The sequence below is a fragment of the Ambystoma mexicanum genome, chromosome 8 (assembly GCF_040938575.1).
Source record: "Ambystoma mexicanum isolate Mex_15411 chromosome 8, UKY_AmexF1_1, whole genome shotgun sequence".
Taxonomy (NCBI): Eukaryota; Metazoa; Chordata; class Amphibia; order Caudata; family Ambystomatidae; genus Ambystoma; species Ambystoma mexicanum.
In genome coordinates, this window is record NC_090929.1 from 858,648,890 (window position 1) to 858,668,250 (window position 19,361).

The 19,361-nt window shown below is 45.0% G+C and overlaps 1 protein-coding gene across 2 annotated transcripts in view; it reads left to right on the top strand.

Annotated features, from left to right (window-relative positions):
• The window catches only part of LOC138472520 (microsomal triglyceride transfer protein large subunit-like), a 1,457,683-nt gene that overhangs the window by 89,333 nt on the left and 1,348,989 nt on the right, over positions 1 to 19,361 (top strand). Inside the window, exon 2 of one of the 2 annotated variants that reach the window (XM_069610747.1) lies at positions 16,538 to 16,621. The exons of the other annotated variant lie outside the window; for it this stretch is intronic. Coding sequence (XP_069466848.1) covers positions 16,538 to 16,621 — 84 coding nt within the window. The remainder of the gene's footprint in view (positions 1 to 16,537; positions 16,622 to 19,361) is intronic. 2 annotated transcript variants of the gene reach the window in all.

A 19,361-nucleotide genomic window follows, 5' to 3' on the forward strand; every position in this document is an offset into this window, starting at 1 on the left:
CCATAAAAGTATTGTTGCTATCTTATCCATCCTATACCCACTCATCATTGATTATAAAGAAGTGTGCTAGTGCCAGACTATCCATTATTGATTACTGCTCAGATTAAGTGTGATATTCAATTATTAATTCATTATAAAAGTGTGATATATATATACTGTTTAATTTTTTTTTCAAATAAACCTTTTAAACTTGCAAAACAGATCTACTTCTTGGCTCAGTGGGGTCAGGGGGATTCTAAGAGAGGGGTGTTATACAGGGGTTGTCATCCAGAATATGAACCTGGACATAAAGATATATCAATAAGGGTTTTTCATTCTGTATCCCAGGCTGTGCATTGACTTGGCTGTAGTGCTCGATTGAATCTTCTTTCGAATTGGGAGCTCGAGCTGGACGTCTGGGTTAGATCTATCACTTGTGCATCTTAATACAGTGTGCTAACTGACGGGATACATACATCCGGTCGGATCACCACGCTGTTTTACGCTGTAAAGCACTCTTCAAAGGGACACTCTAAGGAAAAAGTCTGTTTTGCAAAAATAAAATACTAATTTCTGTAAGTCAGGACAGAGATCAATCTCTAGAATGACGACCTTGGTTGACCTGAAAATAGCGAGGGAGCACCTCTTACATAAGCTATTTGTGAGAGGTGAGTGGACTCACCAGGACCAAACGGTCTGGTTGCAGGCCATCGCGCAACAGGTCACTGAAACAGGGTCAGACATATGGAGAGATCAGGGTCCATTACATGTGGCCCTGAGTGAACTATATATGGCTCCTAAAGCCAAAGATGAACACAATAAGATTGCCAGGATAGCGGCATACCTGTACCTATATATGGGAGACATGCAGGATAAATGTACTGAAAGCCAAGATCTGGCAAATAGGCGACAGATGGCGTTAGAGAAGGTCCAATCTGACCTGGACTCTTCGGAGAAGAGGCTGCTCAGGATCCAGGAGTCAGAAAAGGACAGCAGACAGTACATCACTAAAATAAAGGAGGACATGGATGTGCTGCAACAGGAAAAGGCTGACCAGAATACCAGAATTCTGGCTTTGCAGAAGGAGCACCAAGACAGTTTGGACTCCTTACTGCAGTGCCAGAAAAAGCTGGAGCAACAGATCAATTTCAACAGGGCATGCACAGAGCAGGTAGCCACCCTGCAAATCCAACTAGACAGAGAAAAAGAGGAGAGCATTAAATTGATTCTAAAATACCTGGATACCCAGGCAGAGTTTGATGAAGAACGCCAGAAAGCTGGTGCCTTTCAAAGGCAGAGGGACGACCTGGCGTCACAAATGCAGGCTCTTGGTCAGGAAAGGGATACCTTAGGCCAGGAAGTCTGCCACTTAAAAAGGAAAATGGAAGAAAATCACCTGGCCCTCCAGGGATTGGGTGACCTCCAAAAAGAACACCAGAACTTGTTAGAGCACACCAGGAGGGTGGAGGATGCTCTGGCAAGAAAGGAGCAGGCCAATAGGGACACAGCTCAGGAGGTAAGCCTCCTGCAGCAAAGACTGGCCCAGTGCTCCAGGACCAATCAGGAGGCACAGAGAGAGAATGAGGCTCTCTGTCAGCACAATGATAGGCTCCAGCAACAGGTAGCGATGCAGGAGAGACTGATAGTCTAGTAAGGCCTTAACTGAGGAATTGAAAGCGCAGGCTCTTGCATTGCAACAGGAAGCAGGGGCGGATAGAGATGAGGTTCGCTGGGAAAGAGAAACTCCTGAGCATAACCTCAGGAGCCCTAGTACCAGAGGCCTTCATCTCTCCCAGTCCCTGGACTCTGCCACCCCCATGTCCCCTCGCGCACATGAGCCCAGGGCCACGGGGATGGCAGATTACTATCCAGCTAGAAGTATGGGGCTCATAGGCCAGTACCTCCCAGGAATGGATGGGCGGGCATCCGGGTATGGGACCCAAGCACAGTGCAATTTAGTGGGGAACCCCAGGAGAGTAGGCCCATTAAGGGCATCCTGAAAACTTCTGCCCAGTTAGGTCAGTGGGGGGGTACCCATCAAATCCTGGTAGCAAGGAGGAATCTGAAGACTCCTCTGAACGGCGCAGGACACAGGAGACCAGGTCCCCACATTCTGCCAGCCATTCCCAGGCTCGCAGAATCCGGGAAAACCTGGAAGATTAGACAGGAACCTCTGGGAGCAGTGCCTCTGAGTCAGAGGATGAATGGACCAGGGTTACCCGAACCAAAAAGGCCAATAAGGCCAAAAGGGCCTTGCTTAAGGACCCATTAAAGCAAATAAAGGCAATAAGGAGTGTCATCACGTCTTATCATAAGAAAGCCAAGTATTCCGTTTGGGAACACTTGGAGCTCTATGAGCAAATGATGGAGACTTTCCATTTTAAGGACAGCAGTAGCTGCATCCAGTACGTCAAATGGACATTCTCCCCAGAATACTCCAGTTTCTTTGCGGGGCTGGAGGACCAAAATCATTTAAGATGGTCCACCTATAAGGCGGCCATCTTGAAACATTTTTCTGTTCACAGAAATCCTCAAGAGGCTCGCAAGGCAGCCTACAATTTGCAATGTGGGGAGGATCAGGCCCCACAAGAGTTTGTGCAAGAATTAAAACGTGCTTTTGCGCAGACCACCAGAAGGGTGCGCACGGATAGCAGAGAATTTATCAATACGTTTTTCCATGCCTTACCCAAATACATAATGACCCAGCTCGTGAGAGATTTTCATCTTTAGACTGGGTCATTGAACAGGCTACCCGAATCTATGAGGTGCAGAAGCCTATCGAAAATAAAAATAACGCGCCGAAAAACCCCAAAACCAACAGCACCCCGGCTGCTGCCAAGGTGGCAGAGGTAAAGGTTGCCCCTGTTTTAGATTTGGAGATGGGGGTGCCTAAAAACCTGCCTGCACCAAATAATTCCCAGCCCAGAAGGCCCTCAGGCCAGTCACAGACAGGGAGTCGAGGAGGTAGTCCCATAAATGGGGTCCCCCGCTCCCCTGACTATGTAAGTCCCCGCTACAAGGGAAACCGACCAATACTGGGTTATTTGTGGACTCCTCCAGCCAAAGGGGGGGATCCAGCCAAGCACCTAACCCAGGGAACTTCCCTCCCAACTTCCCACAGAAGGGCAGAAATTCTCCAAATCCTGGGCAGAACTTTTCCCCAGGTATCCACCCTATTTCCAGCCCCAAAATCATCCATCCTTCTTTCCCCACCAATTCCCTGAGCCCAGACAACCTAATCCGGGAGAGGGGAGGCCAAGGGTGGAGGGGTACCAAAATCTTCCCAACCAGGGGTACTACCAGAGAAGGGATAGCTACCCTTCCCGGGATCAGCCCAGGGGAGAAAATAGAGCCCCGTATCAGCCTGAGCGGGTTTCACAACTTGAGCGCCAGGTCCAAAATATGGCACGAGATCTGGGTCACATACTGAGGGCTCAACAGAACCCTCAGCTGAGCATGCCACCGCAGAATGCCCCAAACTCGGGACCTGGTGCTCCAGAACAATGACGGGGGCAGCACCCCGATAACCCACCGGTTCCCAGGGAGAAGGCACAAGGGGAAGGGGGGTGTAAAGCCTTGGAGGAAGCTTCCTTCCCAACTTGTAAACAGCCCCTGGAAAACCAGGAACCGGAAACAAAATTTCCTGCCCCTGAAAGCCTGCCTCCCAAGGAGCAGAGGGGGGGTAGGAGAAACAAAGGACCCAAACAGACCCACTTTGTGGAGGAGGTGCAGGTCTTCCAATTTGAGGGAGAGGGATCCTCAGAAGATCCTGGGAAAAGGATCTTCTCCTTCAGAGATGGGGGAACTCCTCCCAAGGAAAGATGGGTCCCAAGGCATGCCAATTCAGACTGGGGAGATATGGAGACTGAGCTACCGCCGCCCATCATCTCATCCCAGAACCCACAATACCGAAATCCCCTGGTTCAAACCTATCCTGGTGACTTCCTCCAAAAAGGGTGGGGTGGCCCGGAACCAGGGGAACCCACCATGGCTCTGATCTCCAGTTGCCAACTTTTTCTTTCAGATTCCCAAGACTCTCCACATAATTCTGCCCAAATCTCTTCTCTAGCAATGTCCAAAACCAGAAAGTTAGCCCACCAGTTGTCCAAAAAATGTGCATTATCTGTGCCCCCTTGAGGAGGAGGGAAGATACTATGCCCCGGTACAAGTACAGGGGCAGGGTACAATTTTGGCACTGGTGGACACTGGATCACAAGCTACTCTTCTGTCCAAAAGGGCCTTTGAGGAACTAAATGCAGGAAGGGGGGAGAATTGCCGTATTCCTCTCACCTCTCTTCCTGGACAACTGCAGAACTTTGACGGGAAGGAGATTCCTGTTGAGGGGACTGCAGACTTGGACATTAAAATTGGGCGACACAAGGTGAAACACCCGGTCATAGTAGTGACTCCAGAGGGCACCCCTTGTTTACTAGGGAATGACCTCCTGAGAAGGCTGTCACCCCTAATAGATTGTGTAAACAAGGTCCTCTGGACCCAGACTAGCCGACCAATAAAATGAAAACAGAGTGTCAACCATGTTAGTTTAAACGGCACCTGCCACATGGTTGAACAAAAATCTGACCAAGTAGAATTTCACTTCCAGAACAACCAAACTCCAGACGTGACAGTAATAGCAGTAGGACAACAGACTGGTGATGGGGGGGTCCTTTCTATTTCTGAAAATCAACCTTCCTTCCAGTTTAAGGTGGTATTCCACACTGGAAGGAAACACCCTGAAATTCTTTACTAATCCACAATCAGAAACTCCCACTCCTATTGTCCAGAAAGATGTGAAATCAGCTCAGAGCCTGGCTGATATTCCGCAAATTGGAGAGCAGTTGTTCATCCCTGTCCAGTTAAATGATGGGAAGGACTCTGTTCTCGCTCGAGTGTGTGTGAACAACGGTAAGAGCTTCATCAGCGAAGCCATGTTCCGCCAACTCCCAAAAGCTCCAGCCATTCCCACATTCAAACTGATAGACAAATGGGAAATGGACCTGGAAGCACCTAATTCCAAACATCTCCTGCCAAGCAGGTGTATGCTCAAAATCTCCATTGGCAACAAGAGCATAGTCCATAATTGTTGGGTCGTGCGAGACGTCACTGCCGCCTTTCACTTAGGCAGTGACATTCTCAATCGCTTTGCCATTAGTGTGGACCTAATAAACTTCAAAGCTTGGTCCCGATTAGCGGATAATCCCATGGGCTTTGATGATCCAGAAAAAGCATTTAGGTCAGCTCAATTGCTACCTTATGCAGTTGAAATTCAGATCAAAGAGGAAGTCACCATCCCAGAAAGGACCCGACAATTCTCCCTGGAAGTGAAAGTTAAAAGAGGATAAAAATTGCAAAACCCTGATGCTTATATACATCTAAATGCTTCTCTCCAACAGCAAGGGTTGGGGGTAAACCCAACACCTTTAGTCAACATAGAACATGACACCATTCCAATAGAGGTGGATAACAGCCACTTAAAGAGTATTACTCTAGCCGCAGGCACCATTATTGGAATGGTGGTTGATGACCGACATTTTTCCATTGATTTAGGAAATGAACTGTTAGGACCAATCCCCAAGGACTGTTTTGACAGTGACAGTGATGACAATACAACACCAGACAGGATTTTTGCCCAGCATGGGGGGAACTTCCTGGTGTACACTTCCTGCCCTTATGGTAAGGAAGATGTGACTTATGACTTCAGGAGGGATGTGGTGATTTTCCAGGTCCATGAGGGTTGCCTTTCCCACCTGAGGCCTATGGTCCAAATCAGCACTCTGACCAGGGACTTCTCCACCCAGCTGGAGGAGGCCGCTGAGATAGCCAAACCAGAAGTCTTTCCAGGCTTTAGGCAGATGGTGGAAGAGAGAGTCAACCTAGCTGATGCCTGTGTGACTCTGGAACAGAAGCAAAAGTTGAAACAAGTTTTCTTGGATTTGCAAGATCTCTTTGCGGTAGACTCATATGACTGTGGTCGCACCGACATCCACACAACAACAATTCCCACGGACCCTGGAATGACTCCAGTGTTTGTGAAGCAATATCGTTTGCCTCTCGCATCCATGGAGTCCCTCACTGAAATAATTAAGAACCTTGAGTCCCGGGGAATAATTCGTCCAATACACAGCACCTTCAATAATCCGGTGCTGGGAATATTGAAGCCAAACGGCCAGTGGAGACTCTGCGCTGACCTCAGGGAGCTCAACAAACGGGTCCATACTTCCCGATGGCCTCTGCCCTACATTGACCAAGGGCTGGCCCAGATCCAGGGGTCACAGGTATTCACTGCAATAGACCTGACCAATGGATACTGGACTGTGCCTGTCAGTAGGGAGGACCAATACAAGCTGGCTTTTACCTTTGGGGGCCAGCAGTACACATGGACCCGGACTCCCTTCGGATACCTCAACTCCGGCAATGAATTCAACATTTTCCTACACAAGGCCATGCCCGACCTGGGTGCAAGGGGTAAACTGGCTTATGTAGATGATGTCCTCATCAAAAGTTCATCTGTGGAGGAACACATAGCGGAGATCCGTTATGTTCTGACCCAGTTGAGGGCCGCCGGAGCAAAACTTTCCTTTCAGAAAGCACAGTGGTGTAGAACCCGTGTTAATTTCTTGGGGCATGAGATTACTCCTCAGGGTCTCCGTCCCCAGGAAAAGAAAGTGGAAGCACTTCAGAAACTGAAAGACCCCACAACTCTGCGGGAACTAAGGAGCCTCCTTAGACTGACTAATTACAGCAGAAAGTTCATTGAGGGCTACGCAGAGATCACCAGACCCCTGATTCATCTCCTGAAGGGGGGGTCAAGTGGGAATGGGGTCCAGAACAAGCCGAGGCAGTAAGACAACTCAAAAGAAGCCTCTCACAAGCGCCCTGCCTAGCTTACCCTGTCAGAAACAAGGAGTTCTTCCTGGAGACAGGGTTCTCTAATACGTACTTGACGGCAGTATTATACCAAAAGCATGACGAGGTCAATAAAGTAATCTCCTATGCGAGCAAAACATTATCCTCTGTGGAGGAAAAATTCAACGATTGTGAGAAGGCACTCCTGGCAACGGTGTGTGCATTGAAGAATTACCGCCCGTTCATCCATGGGGAACACATCATAGTGGAGACTCCACACCAGCCTCTGCAATATCTCCAAAGTGACAGAATCCGGGCCGGAAATGTGAGTAATTCCCGAATTACTTCCTGGATTCTGTCAATGCAAGGCTTTCCTGTGGAGGTCAGATATGGCCAAAACAAGAAGAGTCCCCTCGCGCAAGGTCTGGCTGACTTGCATGATTGTGCCAGAGAAAACTGTCTCGAGGACAAAAGTCTAAAAATCAAGGACAACATGGAGGCATACCTTAATTCCCCAAACAAAGTCTTTGAATCGGACAAGTGTGAGGGAATGCCCACTGTCTATGTGGATGGATGCTCTTACCATGTTGACAACAAAGGGGAGAAAGAACTGGTGGCCGGCGTAGGGAATGCATGGGTGAATGAGTCCCCAGAACCCTCCGCTGGATACAAAATCGGTCCCCGAAGTAGTCAGGTGGCAGAATTGATGGCTGTGCATCAAGCCATCCTCACTGCTGTCCAACATCAACTCCACAAACTGGTCATAATCACAGATTCTGATTATGTACGGAACGGGTTCGTGGAGCACCTTGTTAATTGGAAAACCAGAGGCATGTTATGTGCTAACAACAAACCCTTGAAACATGGGAAGTTGATCCAAAACATTGATGATCTGGTCACCTCGAATGAGATGACCATCTATTGGAAAAAGATCAAGGGTCATTCCAAAGTAGAGGGACCAGACAAAACTGGAAATGACTTAGCTGATCAGCTGATCAGCTGGCCAAAACCGGGGCCATCCAAGGGGATCTAATTGAGATTGAGTCCCTGTTGGGGGAAATCCAGGTCACTGCTATCACTAGGTCCCAGACAAATGCTCACAATGATCTTTCAATTGCACAATGGAGTAAGGAGACCACTGATGCTGATTTGATTACTGCTCAGAAGGGGGATCCAATAATTGGTCAATTTTACCAACACATTGAGGACCCTGAGAACTTTCCCCTGACGGATACCGATTACAACGGGAAAGAGGACCTTAGAGTGTTGATGAAATGTCCAAAAATGTTCCGGATCCAAGACGGTTTGTTGGTAAGGAAATCCCAAGCTGGCCATGATCAGTGGGTGGTTCCTACCTCCTTCCGAAGCCTGATGTTAAGTCACGCCCATGATGCGGCTACCGCCGGTCATAGGGGGTTTCATACAACACTTGAGATCTTAAGAGAGTTTGCCTACTGGCCACACATGGGCCAGGACCTCAACCAATATTTGAAGGGTTGTCTTGTGTGTGTGCACAATTTCAGCCAACATCCCTCACACACCCGGCGCCTCTCCAAAAGAGGGGAATGACACTCCCATGGTCAGATTTACAAATCGACTTTGTAGGCCCCGTGATTCGCTCCGCTAGGGGGAATAAGTACATGTTGACTGTGACATGCTTGTTTACCAAGTGGGTGGAATGTCTCCCAGCCCCAAACTGCAAGGCAGAAACGGCAGTTGCCTTGATGATTAACCACATCTTTTCCCGTTTTGGTCTACCCCAAAGGATTGAGTCAGACAGAGGTAGCCACTTCACCAGTGAAGTGATGACAAAGATGTGGGAGATACTGGGGGTCAAGCGAAAGCTACACATTGCTTACAGGCCAGCTTCTTCTGGAGCAGTGGAACGCTACAACCGGACAATTGTGAGCACCTTAATAAAGTTTGTGGCAGATTCTGGGCCAAGTTTGGATATCCGATTACCTCTGGTCCTAATGGCCATCAGATCTACCCCTTCATCTGCAACCAAAATGTCACCATTTGAGTTGATGACTGGACGCAAGATGGTGCTTCCTCAGCATTTGCTCTACAGAACCCAAGAGCAAATGTTGATAAATGCCTCCACAACTCATGAGTATGTAGAGAATTTAAGGAAACACCTTCAGCATGCTTTTGCCTATGCTCAGCGGAATCTAGAAAGATCAGCCGAGAGCATGAAGACCCACTATGATTTAAAAACTACCTGAAAGGAATATAAGGTGGGTGATCGGGCCTATCTATACAATTTCCAAAGGAACCAGGCCAAACAGCGAAAATGCTTGCCTACATGGAAGGGACCGTTTGAAATTATAGACAAGATCTCCCCTGTGGCCTACAAGATCTGCATCCCCAAAGGCGGTTTGGCAGAGGGGGAAGACAAGTGGGTCCACATAAACCAGTTGAAGTGTTGCCATCCCAGGCACACTTTGCAGCAACTGGAGGAGTCCTCTGCAATCCCAGAGGGTACCGCTCCAGAGTAATTCAATTCCAACCCAAAAATATCCTACATATAGCCTATCAAATTCTGTGTTTCTCAAGTTTGTGTTCCTGTCTCTTAATTTAAAAAAATGTGCATGTTCATATCTGTTGAGTTATAAAATATATATGCCACCCCACTATATCAATGGTGGGGGAGAAATGTCCATGAATAGGTATTGCACCTCTTCCTTTGTCGTCCTAGGAGAAAGAAAACCTGGAGACTGGCCAAGGAGGATGATCCGGAGACCGGGAGCAGAGACCCGAGGGGCCCGGGCTACCGCCCAATCCTCCCATCAGGACCAGCAAGGAGAACTGATTGATCGACTGGAGGGAGGAAAAGATGCTGAACTGTGCCATTTGCAGAATTGGAAGAAGATTATGCGGACATACCAAACGTGGGTCAAAACCTCCTGTGCACTCGACTCCCCATCGACTCAAATTCAAAGTGCAGTCGCGTGGGGGGGCTTTGTTGGGTGTCCTGACCCACGTTTGAGCTATCATGCTGCAACATTTGTTGCTGTGGGCTTAGAAAATCCAAGATGGCCAAAAAGCCCACATGTACGCCAGAATAGGAAAACTGTGCAGTACTGGCATGGAAAACATCATGATGGCCAGAACTTCCCAGAAAATGCACAGGGAAATGCATGAAGAATAGGCTGCCACCCATTTTTGCCTATGTTGTGAGCACAGGAGGGCACTGCCTAAAACCACCATTGGGCTACCCACACAGTAGCCTGAAACCATTGCAAAAGGGGCAATGCTGATTGCCAAAAGCAACCCACAAATATTGGGAATTCATTCCTTCAACGGGCACAACATTATTTTACTGCAGAACCACACCAGTGCCATGTGCTGAACCTGGATAATATACTTCCATGTAAAATCTCTTGTTTGGAATGCATTAATTCAAGACTGATCCAAAAAATGGACGCAGTACCGATAAATACCTCAAGGCGGCGCTAGCGGTCTAAACTCTGACAGGGAAACTGCATGTCAGGAGTTGCAGGAGAGGCCTTTACATCAAAGGCTGGGAGTTAATTAAAATCTTAACCACATGCTGTTCCCAGAAGACATTTCTGATTTGATTAACAGGCCAAAAGACTGGGAAACCTCTCACCTCCAGAGATTCACACCAGGAGTTAGAATCTCACATAGCCTCTTGATTGATAGAAGGCAGACTGGCTGGCAGCCTCCTGGAGACCACACAATAGGCTCTTGCACTTGAATAGAATATGTTGATTTTGACTGTTTCCTGTCAACAAAGGCCTGCCTACCAGCAGAGGCATGGTTTCTGACCCACCCAAGTTTCTAGGAGGAGGAGACTAAAGCTCTGAGAGCTTAATTGCAGTAAAAATACAGTTTATAAAAATACTGATAACTCTTTGTAATCAAATGACAGGAATGTATAACTTTGAGAGCCTTAATTTAAAAAATGTACCTTCGATTCACGCCCAAACTCCAATTTGTGTGATGTTCTGGGGCAAAACCCTGCTATTTATTGACACCACATACTCTGTGTTTAAGCTAGAGATATGGGAATTTACTGGAGTAGGTATGGACAGCCTGTGTATATGTGTATAACTTTTAATGAAGAACCAAGGTTGCATAACCCACTAAAATCGAAAATAAGTTGCCATTTTTGAATGCAAGCCCTCAGAAAGAGCAGATTTGGGACAGAGACTACCTCATGTGATAGGTAATATGTACATGCAATGACAAACCACTATGTATTTGAGAAATGTGTATTTTGATCAAATATAGATTTGTGTGCAATTTGACAGGGGAGTGTCCTTTCTGCAGGCCATATAATGACATCGCTCTGACACTCCACTTCTTTCCCCCAATCAAGAGAGAAAGGAAAGCTTGACCAATGATAAATTGAGAGAGGGGCTGGATTAGTGATGCTGCGCACACACCCACTTTCAAAACATATAAAAGGAACATTGAAACCCAGGTGGGGGGTTGAAATCCATTTGCTGCAACGCGCTCTGCCGGACCACACAACATCCAGAAGGCACCAGATCCAACACTTAGACTTTAAAACTCCAAAGAACTTGATCCAGAACTCAAAGTAAGGGCCTAAACCCACAGACTGAGAACTCTTCTCAGCAGGCCCCAGCATCCAGCAAACCTAACCAACTATCAACAGCCGGGCGAGCTGTTTGAATTCCCTGCCTAGAACATTGCCGGGACCGGTAGCAGTGTCCAGGAGCCGTGCAGATCAGCGCTGTGTCCGGAGAAAGCGGGACCAGGAGCCGTGCAGACCGGTGCTAGACCAGACCAGCAGAACCCAAGATCCAGGAGCAGTGCCGGTGACCCAGAAAGCAGAGCTGTACTCGGAACCGGAGACCAGATCGCTGTGAAGTGATGTGCGCAGTGACCGGATCCGTGACAAAGTCGCCTTCCTGTCCAAAATCTCTTGTGAGTACTGAGCAAAACTCAGAACATATCCCTTAGTTTAATATAATATAATTCTATCTATTTAACCTAAGTAGAACTGTCACCTGTCATTTTCTAGCTGCAAGCTGTAACCTGTCGCTTTGAACTTTTAAAATTTTAAATCCGAAAAACAACCTTCACAAAATCGTTCATAACTCTGTAACCGTTTGTGCTAGGAACTTGATTTAACTTTCCTCTGAAAGCTTAGAATCTAGGCTTTCCAAAGAACCTGGAACCGACTTGATACTCCTTATAGTGCCTCCGTAATCACGATTCACGCATTTTTACCGCGATTTGCGATTTGGCCTGATTTCAGCCACCTGTAAAAATCAGCAGCTTTTGCCTGAACTGCTAAAATTTCGTTTGCCTCCTAAGAACCATCCCTGAATCATCGCTAGAGTGAGCCTGAACTAATATTAACTAGATACCACTCACCCTGAACCTCCTTAAGGGAATTAAAAGCATTTTCAGCATATTTATCACTGCATTGTCACCATATTCAAAGCATTTTGCCTGTGTTTCAAAACTCCTATCTGTTGTATAAGCTGCTGGGGGGAATTGAACTGAATTCTATTTGATTGCATTCCTAAGAACTGTGTGCTCTCATCTTCATCTCCTTACATTGCATAAAGGGGGGGGGGGGTGAATTGTCCAAGAAAGTGATTACATTGTCTTTTGCTGAAATCCTATCAAGTTATTTTCTGTACTGCATTTTCATTCCACATTGCATCTATTTGAAACCATAAAAGTATTGTTGCTATCTTATCCATCCTATACCCACTCATCATTGATTATAAAGAAGTGTGCTAGTGCCAGACTATCCATTATTGATTACTGCTCAGATTAAGTGTGATATTCAATTATTAATTCATTATAAAAGTGTGATATATATATATATACTGTTTAATTTTTTTTCAAATAAACCTTTTAAACTTGCAAAACAGATCTACTTCTTGGCTCAGAGGGGTCAGGGGGATTCTAAGAGAGGGGTGTTATACAGGGGTTGTCATCCAGAATATGAACCTGGACATAAAGATATATCAATAAGGGTTTTTCATTCAGTATCCCAGGCTAGGCATTGACTTGGCTGTAGTGCTGGATTGAATCTTCTTACAACTTACTACAAACAAAAGGTCATACCTATAATTTTATATGGTTCTGAAACCAAAACGGGGAAATCTGTTTTATATTGGCAAAAAATAGAATAGAAGCACGATATTGGAGAGCCGTTCTGCAGTTGCCAAAATCGGAGCCAATGCCAATACTGCTTTATGAATTGGGACTTCTTTCATTGTTGGCAATGTACAAATGGAGAAAATGTGCACTGTATAGCAAATGTATAACAGCAAAACAAACAGATAATGTACTTTCCCTCTTGGCAAATAATATGATTACCTCATCTCAAAGATTCATTAGATAATGGAGGAAATCTGTAGAATTGATCCTTCAAGAAGCTGATGCAACGGTTGAACTTCTAAAAGCTAATCCAGATAAAACGAAACTGAAAATATGGCAAGCTGATTGGATAAGAACCAGAGAACAATGTATCCTATATATATTTTGAACCAAATACATTTAATATAAGGAAATATGGAGAACTTCCATCATAATTGGCAAAATCCCCTAATTTAACTTGCAGAGCAGACATCATGAGATTCCGATTAAATCTATGGAACACAAATGAATTGAAAGCGCGACGAAAAATCATTACGGATTAAGAGAATGTCTGCCGATTCTGTAAACAACCGAACAAATCAATTAAACTTCTAATGACAGAATGTGAAGCTCTATCAGATCCCAGAATATATTATTTCAAAGGTCTATTCAAAGATGTATATATTCCTGATAAAGATAATTTGTGGCAAAGATTGATACAAGTAGACAACATAAAGCAGGGTTATGCTATAGCAAATTTCTTAGAGAAAATGGACTTGAAACAGGACGGTAAATGAGTCAAGATCATCTTGACAAAGATAATCATTAATAACAGTCTGACTAAGATTTTAATCATTGTTGATATTCATTTAATCCTTTTTTTTCCCTTTTCCTCCTTTATTTAATTCATTTTTAAAGGAATACAGTAATGAGAGTTTTTATATGTTATTTATGTTGTCTAAAAATGATATATTGAAAAGTTGATTACAAATCAGCTGTATCAATACAATTTTTTTTTGTAAATCATGGAAGTCTGGCAGGCGTTGTCCATCAGTCTATTAACAGCATTCTGGCAATTAAGGTGATTGCCACATATAATATTGGATGTTTTCAAAAGCCATTCAATGATTTCAATGCATTTATCCAACCATGCAAGATCTTAGTTTCTTGCTATAGTTTGAGCCCTTATTGCACTTTCAAAGTTCCTTGAAGGTGAGTTACCATTCATTGAAAGAGGGGACAGGAGGAGCCTGATGTCTACAGCCAGATCCTGTTGGATGTAACTGTTGTCACCCAAAGCTGGGCCAGAGGAGGGCTGTAAACTGGAGCTTGATAGTCATCTGGGTCCTGTTGTCGAGGGGTGATGGACACCCCATGCTCCCTAGGTTGAGCACGCTCTCTGATTATTGGATTGGAATCAGGGATCTCAGGGAATTTTTCTCTGAGGACTGAGCAAGTTGCAGCTGTGTGGTTGTGGTCTCTAGAAGGGGTGGCTACACCCAGGTCATTGCTGGCAAAATCTGTCCGATCAGTCTCTGCTGCCTGAGGTCCACTCGGTGTCAAAAGATAGGAATTCAGGTCTTACTGACAATTTTCTGCATACAGCCGTCTGTTCGAGCCTTCTAAATTCTCCACTGATTATTTCACTGGTTGTGTTACTACTTGAGCTTCCAAGTGGGTTCCATGCTTCCACGCTGTCTGCATGCAGAGAGGAGTGAAAGCCCTCTGCTGTTTACACCCTATCCATATTTTCAGTTTCCATATCTGTAATATTAGTGTATGTTGTACTCCCATTCTGACTCATTTCTGAAACAGGGTGCGGCTGTGAGAACTGTTGGTTAACCTCAGCCAACCCTGATGCACCCAGTGTTAGACTTACGGCAGCAGCTTCAATATTGATATTTGGGGCACCTGTGCTGTTTCCATGCAGTATTCTGTTTGTTCCATCACTGTTTGACTTCTTGATGCCCATTTGATAGTTGATTGGGTAAATATATTAGCTCCACAGAGATTCAATATTTGTGGTGGAGGTTCTGCTCTCCTGCTTATAGCTGACCCTACTTTCTTGAGTTTAGGCCATAGGGCCATCTCTAAGCACTCATAGGCTAGCTGAAACTGGAAAGGCGTTTAGGACTGCTAGTGTGGTAATGTTCTAGAGGTTACAGCAGCATATAGCTCAATAAGGGTGGAAATATGGGTGTGGGATTGCAGGACAGCAGCTGAATAGCTCTAACCCACCAGGGAGAATTTCAGTTGTGCAGGGATGAAGTTGTCAGACAATTTCAGCCATTCTGTGCCCACACTCCTTTTGACTCTTTACGGTTAACTAGGGTGGGTGGGCGTATGTTGAGCCGGGTGCCATTCGGAGGGCTGTTCCACTTACCGGCCTCCGTACCATAGAGCCTTCAGCAACGGCTCTCGGGGTGCCTTGCCGCCTTGATTGCTCAACAGCCCTCTGCTATCACCAGTGGCAAGAGGTTCAGTGCTCAATGCTGTGGACTTGCAGCCTGTTTCCATGACACAAAAGGGTGAGCCGGCAGGAGAGGTGCTCTGGTGCTTTGCCTGCGTTGCGTCCCCAGGAGCTGGCAAGTCTGAGAAAAGGACCTAGAGCAGTCCATGCCTACGCTGATCTAGAAAGCACTCAAGCCACACCGACTGCTAGCAGTTGCTTCCGACGAGTTTAAGGAGCACAACAGTTGAGATCAGGGTTTTGCTGTATAGTTTAAAACAAATCATTATGTTTGAGGCAAGCCATTCATAGTCACAGTATGCCATCTTAAAGAATGCTCTGACCTAAACCTTTGTGAATGTTTGAGCTGCATAGTAAGTAATTAAGTCTAACACAAGTGACTGGTTTCCATAAACAGTGGTGGGTGTGTGTTTTGGCACGCTCTGTGCTTGCAAACACAGACACACCCAACCTCGTTGCCTCGGCTCCTCCATTAGTCCCACTCTATCTGAAATACACATCCCTTCTGTGACAGATTTGTGGTTGGTGCTCCGTTTGACAGGAAGGGGTGGATGGAGCTGGGTTCTCATTACCCTGCCAGCCTTAACTGTCGAAGTTGGAGGCCAGTCTCAGCTCAGCACCTCATTTTAAAGAGACCATCATTTGACTGAAGGGGTGTTAGCTGAGCTGCCTTTGACAAGCTGGTTGGGTGGAACAGCGACCACCAAGCCCCCACTACCCTTCTATTGAACGCTATTCACTTTTTCTGTCAACCATGCCGCCGTGTTTGATACAAGGGGCATGGAATGGTTGGGGCCACTGCTAGCTGGTCAGCAAACCACAGTAGGGAAAAGGCGACGTGGGGCGACATTTTTGAAGTGGTGAGGATGGCCTCTGGTTGGTAGCTACAAGACCAACAATCGTAATTTTCATTTCAAGATAACCTTAGGTTTGACCTGGTAGAACTACGAGCTGTCATATAATCGATTTTGATTTGTAAATCTTTTAACTACCAGAAATAGATTACTAGGCCCACAACCAGAACTCAGAAATAGATTACTAGGCCCACAACCAGAACTCAGTGATAAATGTAATATGCAGCTTGATTATGATTCAGAATCTTAAAGGCCACAATCTATTATCTTACTTTGCGTTGTGTTTTGTAACTAATAGACATACAAGGTCCAGCTCTGAGAACTGTATCCTCTCCTGGGTCTTCTGGCTTGGAAGAGTGGGTGCATGGAGAGTTCAGTAAAGGTGAGTTTTCTGTTTTCCATCAAGTTCGAGGGGAAAGTGTGGAGGTGAATGTTTTAAAATGGTGCACATTTTGGGTATGCATCATTGACTACTGAAATGTGTCTGGTTTGCTTGTGGCCTCGTGCAGAAGACATGTGGTTTAGCAGTGTGCTGGTGGTTTCCCTTCTTTAATGACAAGATAGCTTGAAAAACGATGGTCTGGAGGGTCGCTCAAGGCAATTCCAAAGGATTTAGAAACCTTTCAGCTATCGGCCTTAAGTATTGCACGTTCCATAGATGTGTTTTAATAATAAACATTGGGCACATTTGTCGTTCTTTAGGAAATTAATTCTGGATGTTACCCCTCCTCTACTTATGATTTTAAAACAAGAAATAGATAACGACCAAGGTTGAGCATAACAACAGTGGGTCAAAAGGTGTAGGGTTTTGTTAGACACAGTTGGCTCCTCGAAGACGAACTAAAAGATATCCCTGACAAAGTGATTGCTTTTAATTAGTGGGGAAAACACCTCTCTGGTACTGGCAACAGTTTTGTTTTTAAATGCTATTTTTAAATCAAAGATGAAAAAATGATAAACGAGGTTAATGTGTATTTTGTATTTTAGAATTTTAAACTTGTGTTAATCATGAAAACTAGATGGGATGATTAATTTTGTTAAATGATTTGATGAAATAACAAAAAGGTTTGTAATCAAAATTAGCAAAATATAAAAAACATGGTGGTTACCTTTTGTCATACAACCATGGCAAACTTTTCTGCAGAGGCACACATGTCTATATTCTACTCTTAGTAAGTTAATCGTGCAAAATATATTCCAATGACTGCTCAGTTGAGTGCGTTATCTGTGTTATGTTATGATTATAGCATGACTCCAGTCAATGTGCTGATATTTTCAGAAAACTAAGGATAGCAGGGTTCTTGAACTGCAAAGCGTGTACTTCCTTTGAAGTTGCAGAAAATGTAGATATGTGGAGTAGAAATTGGTTTTGTGAGTGCTGAATGCATCTAGAAACCTAGTGCTTATTTTTATTAGGTGGGCTTTTCAGGTTTGGCGTCCCTAAGTGATCTTTACCTCCACCAGTTTTTAATGTTCCATGAGCAAATTGGTTTAAATGATGTAATCATGCAACCTTTTGCTTCATGAAGTTCAAGCTTTCCAGAGGCCCAAGGTGTACTCCCCATAATCTACTCTCCACAGAAATATATCTGTTATGGGGTAGATCATGTCCTCACCTAGTCCTCTTTTACCAGAACTCTCTATGGCTTTATCTCGGACTCAAACCTGCCCACACAGCACAGGCTTCAGACGAGCAGTGACTCCTCACCTTTTCCTTTGCTGCCCACTGATCTTAGCCTTTGTTCACCTTTAACAGTTCTCCCCTGTCGTCATGTCCCTTACCCGCTCTGAAGTGACCTAATGATGGCATTGAGCACTTTACCAAAACCTCTGATAAAAGAAATAAATGTACTCTAACAATACCTAAATCTACTTTTGAAAAAATAAGATGTATGAGAACCAGAGCACCAGCTTGGATGAAGGAAATCTGTCTCTGCCTTAAGGGGCCAACGAAAGAGGGGCTCCTTATTAATATAACCTAGGGGAGTAACATGGCACTTCCCTAAAGCCTCCACCCTGTCCCCCCACACGCTCTTTGCAGTTCCTGGGCCAAACGAGCCAGTAGTAGCCGGTAGTAGCGCAAATGAATCGAGCACATTCTCTGAGCTTCTTACATTTACCCTACTTTCTGAAAATCTGTCCCACTGTCTTTCCTATGTTATGTTTATCTGTGCTGAAAAACGAAGCATAAAACAGAGAAATTATGTTATACTCTCAACAGTTTACTTAAACACTTGGCTAAAAAAAATGATGTAATCTTAATCTTAAACTATCACAACCTTTTATACACTACTTGCTTATATACCCGGCGTTGCCCGGGATTTCATTTTCTCATAGGTACATTATTACAGATTCCTTAAGGTAGCTATACGCTTTTTGGAAAGGCTCCATAAGAAAGGTGAAAAGAGAAATTCACTACATCTTTTTGATTATTTAATGTGAGAACAACATGGAAATTCCTGAGCTGCATGATGGGTGACATGATGCCGGCGGTGCCACCAACTATGGACCTAAAGGTTAATATTACCAAAGTACATGTTCATTTTTTTTTTTTTTTTTACTCCAGTTGGAGCAAAGATAAACAACTGATTTGGGAGAGCCCACTCTAGTACACGCAACATAACTGTCCGTGGGAGAAACCTGGAGATTCCAAGTTGATAAACCCAGTGCACTTGATTGACTGGCGGTGTGCCTTGTTGATTGTGATACCGAATGCCAGCCTGACCGGGACCTGTAGGCACTTGAAACTGAACAGCGCGTCTGTTGGAATGAGTGGAATGCAGGGATAAATACATCTTCTTGTTTTCCCTTCCCAATCAACACTGTTGCTTTAATTCCATTGGGAAGCAATTTTTTCAAACTTCTGGAATGCTACCTGCCTTCACTTTCGCCTCTTGGGGTCCATTCTCCTTCCATACGCCTGGCCTCCCATACCCCTTCACCTTTCATAAGCCACAAACTAACAATATTTGACTTATATATATATATGGCAAAAAACTTTGTTAAAGGGACGTTATGGTTAAGTTGCACTAGCAAAAACCTATGCAATTCAATGGACAATGGAATGGTTATGGTTACAGGTAAAACCGAAAACCCCCCGAAATTTGCAAGTTATGGTAAGC